This window comes from Oncorhynchus keta, chromosome 19 (genome assembly GCF_023373465.1).
Source record: "Oncorhynchus keta strain PuntledgeMale-10-30-2019 chromosome 19, Oket_V2, whole genome shotgun sequence".
Lineage (NCBI taxonomy): Eukaryota > Metazoa > Chordata > Actinopteri > Salmoniformes > Salmonidae > Oncorhynchus > Oncorhynchus keta.
In genome coordinates this window covers 45,853,890-45,866,212 of record NC_068439.1, presented here as the reverse complement: position 1 = coordinate 45,866,212, position 12,323 = coordinate 45,853,890, and the positions used below count along the sequence as shown (strand labels likewise).

The 12,323-nt window shown below is 44.0% G+C and overlaps 1 protein-coding gene across 1 annotated transcript in view; it reads left to right on the top strand.

Moving 5' to 3' along the window:
* Positions 1–7,557: 7,557 nt before the first annotated feature.
* Positions 7,558–12,323, top strand: part of LOC118398373 (uronyl 2-sulfotransferase) — a 143,029-nt gene continuing 138,263 nt past the window's right edge. The window contains exon 1 of the mRNA XM_035793643.2: positions 7,558–8,058. Within this exon, the coding sequence (XP_035649536.1) occupies positions 7,833–8,058 (226 nt within the window). The 5' untranslated portion in view covers positions 7,558–7,832. The remainder of the gene's footprint in view (positions 8,059–12,323) is intronic.

Sequence of the window (12,323 nt, the reverse complement as noted above, 5' to 3'; positions counted from 1 at the left end):
TTGGCCACGACTGTACTACTATAACATTCAACAATAGTAAGTCAAATCAAATTTTATTCGTCACATACACATGGTTAGCAGATGTTAATGCTAGTGTAGCGAAATGTTTGTGCTTCTAGTTCTGAAAATGCAGTAATATCCAACGAGTAATTTAACCTAACAATTTCACAACAATTACCTTATGCACACAAGTGTAAAGGAATGAATAGGAATATGTACATAAAAAAATATATGATTGAGTGATGGTATAGAACGGCATAGGCAAGATGCAGTGGATGGTATAGAGTACAGTATATACATATGGGATGAGTAATGTAGGGTATGTAAACATTATATGAAGTGGCGAGTGATACATTTATTACATCAATTTGTAGTGGAGTCGGTATTTTGGCAACAGCCACTCAATGTTGTTGATGGCTGTTTAACAGTCTGATGGCCTTGAGATAGAAGCTGTTTTTCAGTCTCTTGGTCTCTGCTTTGATGCACCTGTACTTACCTCGCCTTCTGGATGATAGCGGTGTGAACAGGCAGTGGCTCGGGTGGATGTTGTCCTTGATGACTTTTTTGGCCTTCCTGTGACATCGGGTGGTGTAGGTGTCCTGGATGGCAGGTAGTTTGCCCCCGGTAATGCGTTGTGCAGACCTCACTACCCTCTGGAGTGCCTTACGGTTTTGGGTAGAGCAGTTGCCCTACCAGACAGGATTCTCTCAATTGTACATCTGTAAAAGTTTTTGGTGACAAGCCAAATTTCTTCAGCCTCCTGAGGTTGAAGAGGCGCTGCTGAACCTTCTTCACCACGCTATCTGTGTGGTTGGACCATTTCAGTTTGTCCGTGATGTGTACGCCGAGGAACTTAAAACTTTCTACCCTCTCCACTATTGTGAGACCCCGACCGAGTTAAAGCAACGTGCCCAGGGCCGGCACTGAGGCTACTGTCTCAGCGTACTGTCTCAATCTGGGTCCAGCAGGAGTTTTTCCAGAGTTGTTGTATCTGGTCACGTGATCAAGAGAAAGCTGTGGTCAGTTAGAGGGAGAGATGCTGTGGCTATATTTTCCTCCTGTCGCCTTACTGCAGGCCTGAGGGGGTAGAGGGAGTAGCGTTTCCCAAACTACGGGCCACGGCCCCATGTGGGGTCACTTGATTTCAAAATGGGGTCGCGAGAAAAACTGTGAAATAAAATAAATGTCACGGATCCCTCTGGAACTTTCATTGCGCACACCTGACCCCTATTCCCACGGATTGTATTTGTATATATGTGCCCTTTGTTCAACATGGTGGTGTCGATTATTGTTACAATGTCCGTTGGTGCGCCTGAGTACCTGTGCTGTGTGTTTTGGGCTTTCGTGACCTTGTGGATTGCGCAGATGATTACGGGTCCCGTCCCATGTGTTAATTATTGTGCGCAACTGTATTTATTTTGAGGTACTCCTCGCTCTTTTGTTTGGGTTTCAACCCTGTGTTTCGTGTACGTGTTTGTTTGGTCTTTATCCCCGTGCCTTTACACGGCACGCCGTAATTTGGGCTGAATTTAAAAAACGATTACCCAATCCTACGCCTGTCTCCCGAATCTCTTCATACCAGCGTGACAATAAACTAAATTGTGTTTAGTTCATAGAACTGGGGTTACACCAGTAACCTCTGGTAGCTGCTAGATGTGGTTGTAATGAACACCTGTTTATGTTGTCAACCTACAAATGTTTCTCTATCTTTTAAACTGTTTAAGCTACGAAATATTATGACCACATCACTGAAATATAAAACTCTGTTTCCCTCTACAATGGCCACAAGCCGTGCAGGACTCATTAGTAAAGAATGGACATCACCAGGCACTAAATCAGACTGGCTTCAATGATGATGTTATTTTCTACACAAGATCATAAAAAACGAATGCCTGATTATCTTCTGAACTTCCCAATACTTTTCTGATGCATTTCAGTCACTTCTAACCATACCTCGTTCAGAATTAAATACTGTCAAAAGTACTGTCAGAATGATTTGTAATACACTGAAATAGCTCCAATGAAAAAGTAAACATTGCCTGTTGATTACATAACTTATTTTACATGGTGTGGTCGCAGATGTTTTCTTATTTCAAAATGGGGTCGCGGGCCAAATTAAGAACCCCTGGAGTAGAGATACTGGACACACACACCTACTGTACAATTAAGTGGGACGGGTGAAGGTTGGAGTTCCACTCACTCTCTAGTCCTTTTGACTAAGTGGACTTGCATCCCCTCAGGTAATTCGCATGTAGGCCTAATAAGCACCTTGCACTTCTTTATTGACTGTACCTTTCCACCTGACTATCCACGACTGAGCATGTCTGAGGTAGGCCTATCAAGTACCATCTGCAGGATACCTGGACTGCACCAAAACGTAGGCAAATAAATGTGCCCATTTGGGGACATGATAGTATTTTTGATTGGCTTAACACACCACAACTAATAAGCTGTGGAGCTTCTCAAAGTAATGTTTTCTTCACCTCAAACAGCAAGCCAACAAAGTATGTTTTTTACATCCATTTGGGAATGACAATGGTTCCTCAATGCATCTGGAAAATCTTCCCAACTCCCTTTCGATAACCACTCAGTGTGAAAGTGAAAAATGTCTTGCTCTGATCCAGCAGAAACACCGTAAAATAGGCCTACCTGATTACTTCTTATCCATTGTGCAAATAGCCTACATCTGAGTTTTCTGAGCTCGCTGGTGCCGAAACTCTGAGGGCCCATAATGTTATACAATATTGCAAGTTTTTCTAGCTCAAGCTTCCGGCTGGTCCCAAGTTATATTTTCCACCTGCAGGCTGTAATGTTTTTATTTGTTGGCTTTATATGTAGGCTATTTTTTTACATATGTCAATAGAAGTTACTTTTTAAGTTTGTATCATTTTTATTTAGATTTGGATATAATTTTGATTAACCACATGACAATCATTTTGAGATATGAAGACTGGTAAGATAAATTGTCATTCCACATAAGAAAGTTTGCCGACTCCACCTGTAGCCTATTAATGGCAACTTCAGGAGAATCTGCAAAAGCCAGCAGGAGTAGGAGGCGGATAGGAGGGTCAGTTTTTCTTCTTCTGGTTATCTTGATCGCTGGCTGCCTCTTGAGTCATTTGTGTCTTATTGTCACGGCTGTAGTCTGGAGACCGTGAAGCTAATGAATAATCGTGCTGACACAAACACTACACATAGACATAGATAATCACCCACAAAGTACCCACAGAATATGGCTGCCTAAATATGGATCCCATTCAGAGACGACGATAGACAGCTGCCTCTCATTGAGAGCCAATCTAGGCAACCATAGACATACAATTTACCTAGAAAGGAAACAGCCCCATAAACATACAAAACCCCTAGACAAGACAAAAAACACACACATCACCCATGTCACACCCTGACCTAACCAAAATAACAAGGAAAACAAAGAATACTAAGGTCAGGGTGTGACAGTACCTCACCCCAAAGGTGCGGACCCCCGGACGCACACCTAAACCTATAGGGGAGGGTCTGGGTGGGCGTCTGTCCATGGTGGCGGCTCTGGCGCTGGACGTGGACCCCACTCCACCATAGTCTTAGTCCGCTTTTGTGGCCTCCTAGGAACGGCGACCCTCGCCACCAACCTGGGACTGGCAACCCTACTAAAGGGCCCCACCGGACTGAGGGGCAGCTCCGGACTGAGGGGCAGCTCAGGACTGAAGGGCAGCTCAGGACTGAAGGGCAGCTCCAGACTGAAGGGCAGCTCCTGGCTGACTGGCGGCGGCTCTGGCAGATCCTGGCTGACTGGCGACTCCTTGCAGACTGGCGGCTCTGGCGGCTCCTTGCAGACTGGAGGCTCTGGCGGCTCAGGACAGACGGGAGACTCTGGCGGCTCATGACAGGAGGATGGCTCTGGCGGCGCTGAACAGACTAGGCGCACAGTAGGCTTGGTGCGTGGTTCCGGCACTGGTGGTACTGGGCCAAGGACACGCACCTCAGGGCGAGTGCGGGGAGGAGGAACAGGGAGTACTGGGCTCTGGACACGCACAGGAAGCCTGGTGCAGGGGGCTGCCACCGGAGGGCTGGTGCGTGGAGATGGCACCGGATAGACCGGCCCGAGAAGTCGTACTGGAGATCTGGAGCATTGAGCCTGCCCAACCTTACCTGGTTGAATGCTCCCCGTAGCCAGCCCAGTGCGGCAAGGTGGAATAGCCCGCACTGGGCTGTGCAGGCGAACCGGGGACACCATGCGTAAGGCTGGTGCCATGTATGCCGGCCCAAGGAGACGCACTGGAGACCAGATGCGTAGAGCCGGCTTCATGACACCTGGCTCGATGCTCAACCTAGCCCGGCAGATACGAGGAGCTGGAATGTACCGCAACGGGCTAAGCACGCGTACTGGGGACACTGTGCGCTCCACCGCATAACACGGTGCCTGACCAGTACGACGCCCTCTCTCACTCCGGTAAGCACGGGAAGCTGGCGCAGGACTCCTACCTGCCTTGGCCACAGTCCCCGTGTGCCACTCCCCGTGTGCCCCCTCCAAGACATTTTTGGGGCTGCCTCTCGGGCTTCCTTGCCAGCCGGGTTCCCTCGTATCGCTGGCTCCTCTCTTCGTCTGCCTCTGCTCTCCTAGCTGCCTCCACCTGTTCCCATGGGAGGCGATCCTTTCCCGCCAGGATCTCCTCCCATGTGTAGCAACCCTTGCCGTCCAAAACGTCCTCCCATGTCCATTCCTCCCTATTTCGCTGCTCCTGCTGCCGCTACCTGTTACCACGCTGCTTGGTCCATTGGTGGTGGGTGATTCTGTCACGGCTGTCGTCTGGAGATAGAGAGGAGGACCAAGATGCGCCGTGGTAAGTGTTTGTCATTTTAATGGAAAAACGGAACACTACAAAACAACAAAGTGACAACCGTGAAGCTAATGAATAATCGTGCTGACGCAAACACTACACATAGACATAGATAATCACCCACAAAGTACCCACAGAATATGGCTGCTTAAATATGGTTCCCAATCAGAGACAACGATAGACAGCTGCCTCTAATTGAGAACCAGTCTAGGCAACCATAGACATACAATTGACCTAGAAAGGATACAGCCCCATACAAACATACAAAACCCATAGACAAGCCAAAAAACACATACATCACCCATGTCACACCCTGACCTAACCAAAATAACAAGGAAAACAAAGAATACTAAGGTCAGGGTGTGACACTTATTTCATCAAACAGTGGTTTCAAAGCATCAGACAAGCTCAATGAATATAGTTGGTTTTATGAAAACACATATAGGGTGTGTCTATATATGAAAAAATACACTATTAAAATTTAGACCAATCGGTTGACCAATCTTTTTTTTAGTCGGGGACAGCCCTAAACTAATTGCTAGTGACTTTTGAGAAAATGATACAGACAAATCTTAACCTACAAATGGGCACATTTACTAGGCCTCTTGCAGTCCCTCTGCACTTACTCTGGTACAGTCCAATCTGTCTTTGGTCCATGGCCATTCATACTGTACTGAATACCAGTGTGACAGTTAATGTCAATTAATGTATATTCAATTAAACAACCAATTTGTACTCTTTCTCTGCTACTGTATGATGTACTCCCTAGTATTTTTCTCACTTCCTCTGTCAGATTGTTACTGCTGATGATCTACATATTGCATGGTTTGAAACTTAACGTAATATTATACTGTAATAATAACCACCAACATACACAGTAAAATCTTTTTTTTTAAGGTCAAACTGAAATTAATCTCCACAATTACCAAAAACAAAATATCATCATGGCTGCCTCTCTCCTGCATTTGAATCCACATGCAATACACCCTCTAGACTTAAGCTGCAATCATGTCATCAGAGATAATGAAATGATAACTCAGATTGATTCACACTATGACAGAACATCAGTCTATGAACTCTATGAGCTTGAAGAGGCACTATCTTTCCTGTTGGTTTGTGGCCTCTCTCTCTCCTCCTGCTCGGTCTGTATGTCTGTCTGTCTGTCTGTTTGTCTGTGAGTATCATCATGGCTACCTCTCTCCTGCATTAAGTTAAGGCTGCAATATGTAACTTTTTTGATGACCCAACCAAATTCATATAGAAATTTGAGTGATAGATCTGTCATTCTCATTGAAAGCAAGTCTAAGAAGCGGTAATTCTGTTCTGTGCGCTATTTCTATACTTCCCGTTTTTACGTTTAGTCTTTGCGTCTTTTACTTTCGGTTTTGTGCACCAGCTTCAAACAGCAGAAAATACAACATTTCTGGTTATTGAAAATATATTTCACAGCGGTTTAGATGGTACAATGATTGTACAATGATTATTGTTTTGTTACATAGACTGAAATTAGGTGAACTATTGAAAGTTTAGCTATCAGGAAATGATGGAGCGATTTCTGCGTATTGCACCTTATTTAATACATGCAATATACACTTTGGACGTTGGATGAACTCTGGATGTTACCCTTTCAGCATAGAGCATATACAGTATGATCATTCAGATTGTTTCACACTATGACAGATCATCAGTCTATGGGCTTGGAGAAGGAATTCTCACTTTGAAATTTGACGTTTGAGAAACATGAATGTCTAATTTTGACGTGAGAATGTGAGAGCTTGTTGATCTTAGCTTTTGGTTTGTGCCCTCTCTTTCTCTCTCTCTCCCTCTATGTCTGTTCATGGCTGTCACTCTGCTGCCATGATCATGATAGCACCAAACAAAGTTTCAACACATATAACTCACCTTCATGACCCATAATCACTGTGATGAAGTTGAAAAGCACTCAAACATCTAGGCTGAAAGCACTCAAATTTGCAAGCTAGTTTGCCAGGGGCGGTGTGCAGCAGTTGCCAAGGACCTTAAGTAAAAAGTCAGTTGCACTCCTTTGAAAAAAAATCTTATGTCCTATTTTTTTCTGTTCTTGACTGGTGGCACATCCATTGCTAACTTGCTGACCCTATGATGGAGACAAGGACAGGTAATGTGCAATTCATTCTATAGCTAGCCAGTATTCTTGCCCTCAAAACATTCACCATACGTTTTTCACACAACCAGAACTACCCAGAATTAGCTAGTTAAATAAAACCTGACACAGCTAAGAATGATACAACTGTAAATGTAACCCTAACTAGCTACTAGCCAGGAGAAAGCGTATAGTTGCTCACATTCGTTCTAACACGTCAATGTACATTCACATGCATATACTTTTTACTCAAACATACTTTGCTGTTGCCAAAAACAACTTTACCCAGAGTAATGAGGGAGTAATGATGGTGATGCTGCACACTGTGCTATTTCTCTCACTCCCCCACTGCTTCTAACAACACAGAGTGAGAACGAAGCAGTCGATAGCGTTCTGGCGAAGTTGCTTTTTATTGGGGGGCTGACTCTAACATTGGGGGGGACATGTCCCCCCAGCTCCTTCACCCTTGCTGTAAAATGAAAGCGGATCATAACAGAATGAGAACACCCCGAATGTGATCTGTTGCTGTACACACAGTGACGCTGTTTTGCACCTAAACTCACTGCAAATAAATCTTATGTGCTGAACATTTTTTCCACGTTAAGTAATCTGACACCGCTGCTGGCCCGAAAAGTCTCAGCCGAAGGATGGACTCGCAACTTTCCTTTGCAGTAATAGTCCGGCGAGAACAGACGAGAGGGACCGAACCAGAGGCGAAAACCGTGCGCGAAAAAAAAAACCCGTGGTGGCACCGGGTGCCTGAAGTTTCTGAATTAGGTGTCCGTTTGAAATGATATCAAAGCAAGACGTTTCACGTTGCACAGGTGGATGGGTGACTACCGGTCTCGGCGGCGCTTTGTGAGGAGGAGATTATGAAGAATTTCAGCAACAGTCCCCTTCACAACAACCAGACTCCAAACCACGTTAGAGATCGGAAAAACAACAAATTCGGCTTTCTCTCAGCGGTTCCGTTGCGTTTTCCCCTGAGAGGTTATGGTTTCTGTATGGCTACTCTTTTTCTCTTCTGTTTTGGGTCTCTGTTTTACCAGTTGAATGGAGGACCCCCCGAAATTCTGCTGGACATCCGACAGTATCTCGGTAAGAATTTACGCAGTTTCCATTTGTTTCGAATCATTCTTCTGGTGGTGCTGAGGTTATTGAGTAGCCTAGTGTTTTGCAACGTTACCAACGTGTACAAGTATACCATTAAAGTCGTTTCGGCTCTTTAGCAGGCTACACCACTCTTTGAGGACGTGTTACAGCAAGTTTACTGTTGCATACATACTGTTACCACTCCTCACCTCTGGCTATGCATAATATTTTAATTTAAAAAACGATATATTACCCCGATTCGAGGCCAATGGGTCCACTTAGATTAATGACCCAGAGACAGGGGAAATGTAAATGTGTTTGTCGTTCATTTTCTATTTTAAATCCGTGAGATAGAGTTTCTAAGTTTAATGCCGATTGCATTATGCCTGAGCGACAATGTCACATTGATTCCAATTGGTGAATGTAGAAACACCTCATTTGTGTGCGCACACAAAGTATTGTAATTTGTAGCTAATGGCAATGATTCTTTGGTTGAGCAGTTGAGGGACATGTTATGGTGGTCCTTCTGTGGCTCAGTTGGTAGAGCATGGCGCTTGTAACGCCAGGGTAGTGGGTTCGATTCCCGGGACCACCCATACGTAGAATGTATGCACACATGACTGTAAGTCCTTTTGGATAAAAGCGTCAGCTAAATGGCATATATTATTATGGTAACCTAACCCAGTAAAGATGAATAAATACTTGGTGTTTCTGTAAACGGTCTGATGCGCACTCTGGCATGTCACATAGCAGTTCCTAAGTGACGCTTTGGCGAGTGACAAAACGGAGACAGAACCAGATGAAGCGCTGTAATTCACATGCAACTTCTCGAAACCCGTCAATCAGTCACTCTTGATCTGCTTCGGATTTATCATTAGTATTCAACCATCGTTCATTTCTTTCCAATGAAATTCGGCGTCAAAAGACCACGGTGAAACATTTTGAAATCCTGTATGTAGGCTACCCATAGTCCGTGTGTGTTGGGCTCAGTGTTAGATGAATGTTCAGATTCTCATGGTCAAACTTGAGGCATATTAATTCTCTTTGCACACAAATTGTTTCTACATTTACATTTCAGTAATTTAGCAGATACACTTATCCAGCATATTTAGTGAATTCAATTTAAGATAGCTAGGTGAGACAACCACATATCTCAGTCATGGTGAGTACATTTATCCTCAATAATGTACCTATCAGCAAAGTAAGTGCTGGGGGGTTGCTGTGGGAATATTTAAGATACACTTGGTAGGGTTTCGGATGTTTTCAGAATAATATAATAATAATAATAATATATATGTTTTCAGAAGATGGACAGGGACACTGTGGCCCTAGCTTCAGGGGGAAGCTGGTTCCACCATTGAGGTGCCAGGTCAGAGAAGGCCTTTGACCGGGGTGGGAGGGCAAGAGACCAGAGGTAATAGAACAGAGTACTTGGGTTGGTATGTCATTTTTTTAGCACAGCCTGAAGGTAGGGGGGGTGTTCCTCTTGCTGTTTTGTAGGCAAGTGCCATGGTTTTGTAGTGGATGCGAGTTTTGACTGGAAGCCAGTGGAGTGTGCGTAGGAGCAGGGTGACATGGGTGAACTTGGGAAGACGGAACACAAGGCGGGCTGCAGCGTTCTGGATAAATTGCAGGGGTTTAATAGCACAAGCGGGGAGCCCAGCCGACAACGAGTTGCAGTAGTCCAGACGGGAGATGACAAGAGCCTGGATTAGGACCTGCTCCGCTTCCTGTGTTAGGTAGGGCCGTACTCTACGGATGTTGTAGAGCATGAACCTGCAGGATCGAGTCACTGCTTTGATGTTTGCAGAGAACAACAGGGTGTTGTCCAGGGTTAAGCCAAGGTTCTTTACACTCAGGGAGGGGGACACGTTGGAATTGTCAACCGTGATGGAGTGCGAAGGCCTTCCACGGGAGGAATAGCAGCTCCGTTTGTCGAGGTTGAGCCGACATCCAAGCTGAGCGATCTGCCAGGGACGCATAGATGCATGTTGCCACCTGAGTTTCAGAAGGGGGAAGGAGAAAATGTGTTGAGTGTCATCTGCATAGCAATAATAGGAGAGATCGTGTGTGGCTATGACAGCACCGAGTCACTTGATGTATGAGAAGAGGAGAGGGCCTAGAACCAAGCCCTGGGGGACACCAGTAGTGAGAGTATGTGGTGCAGACACAGATCCTTTCCACGTCACCTGGTACAACCACCTTGCCAGGTAGGATACAATCCAAGAATGTGCAGAGCCTGAGACACCCAGCCCTGAGATGGTGGAGATCTGATGGTTCACGGTGTCGAAGGCAGCGGATAGATCTCTGAAATAAATAGTACCAGATAGGGGTTCTTTGGATTGTAACGGTAGCAGAACCCTTTTTGGTGCCATAGGCTATAGAACACTTTTTTGAAGGTTAAACAAAGAACCATGCTGATAAGGTTCTAAATGGAACCTGTATGGTGCTATAAATAACCTTTCCCTAAGGTTCTATAAAGAACCATAATGTTTTTCTTCCATATAGCACAAAAAAAGGTTTAGCTATGGTTTCAACCCTTTTTGGGCCTATTATATAACCATTTTTTATGATTGTTCATGGAACCTTTATAGAGACTGGTTCTATACAGGGTTTTCTATTCTGGTCAGCCATATTATATTGTTCAAATTCCATAGGTGTTATTGTGTTCATTGACAAGTTGAATCAAGTGAGCTAACTCTGGAACAGCTTGGGGTCCCAGATGATATAATTGAGAACCACTGACTGATTTAGTCAACTGTTCTCAATTGTCACGAGGCCATACGCAAGACTTTCACAAGACACAGTCACCGGCCATAGTCATACAGTATATAATGGCATAACACAACACATTAGATAAGCTGGAATGAAACTCTCACTCAAGGTTGCACAAAAAGAGCTGTGTGCAAACCACGCCATAAAATATTCTAATGAGCCACCTGTCCTAGATTTGAATTATCACTAAAAGAACAAAGAACCGTTTTGTGAACTGCAAATAACCATTGAAGAACTCATAGGGTTCTTTGAGTCCTTATGGTTCCACATAAAATAGATCACCCTTCCAAATTAACCCTCATTTTTTTGTGTGTGTACAACACCAGCCTCAAGTCCTGAGGGGACTTCATATCAGCAGGTCACACACAGCACAGTCGTGTGTGTGTGTGTGTGTGTGTTTGTGTGTGTGTGTGTGCTGCATTCATATGTGTATGGATTTGTTCTGTACTACACTTGTGTTCTGTTCTATTGGTTTGGATGAACTGATACACATCTGGAACAGAACCAGAGTCACACACCACACAGGCACTAATCCCTCTGGGTCAGATTGATTTTCCTTCACACGCACAAACACACTGACTTCAACACACTCAAAAACAGATGGCCACACGAAAACAGTTATACAAGGACAGTCTTCCCTTGCATCCCGATAATCTCCAGACACACAAAAGTGTGGAAATGAAAGGTAACCTAGCTAGAAAGATGAATGAAGTCATGGTCCAGAGCATTTTCCTACTGAAGAAAGCCCAGGCACCTGTGTAGTCAGTCCTATCTCTGGGCCTGTCAAACACTGGGGCTTCCAGGGGTTGGGGGAACATTATGTAATGGTTACATAACTACACCGCTGATGCACTGGGGTAATGATTAATCACTTACTGGGGAATCTGGGAATCTATCATTTGTTCCAGGTCATTTCCATGTAAAAGGACCCATGAGCACCAACATGTGAAGTTCATGAGATAATGTCAAATGCAAGCTAAGCTATATTTTTGAAAAATTAAGGCATATATAAGTATTTCAACCATTTTCCATCCAAAAAATTTGGAATAAGCAAATGCTTTGATTTCTTGTCAAAACTGATGAAAAAGAGGTCTTGGAAGACTTTTTCTTGTAGATGTTATTAGAAATACATCAAAACACAATCATGTTGAAGTAAAAGACCCCTGCCAACTGATATCAACACATATAATTTAGGATCATTTTTTCTGCCTTCTGTAAGTTTAATACACATTTCCTTGTGCCTTGAAACCCACATATCTTTAAGATATTGTCAAAATGTTTTCTCTATTGAGGGAGGATAATGAAAGTAAAGGTAGATCTATCAATTTAGTTAGTGTTTTTACTGATATCAATTTTGTTCATAAATTATTTAAGTGATTAAATCACAAAATTCTGTTACCAAATCAGTAACAGAATTTCCAAAAACAATCGGTAACAACTTGAATTGGCTACAATGGAAATCATAGTAGTCACAAACCACAGTTGGGTCGAGTAGT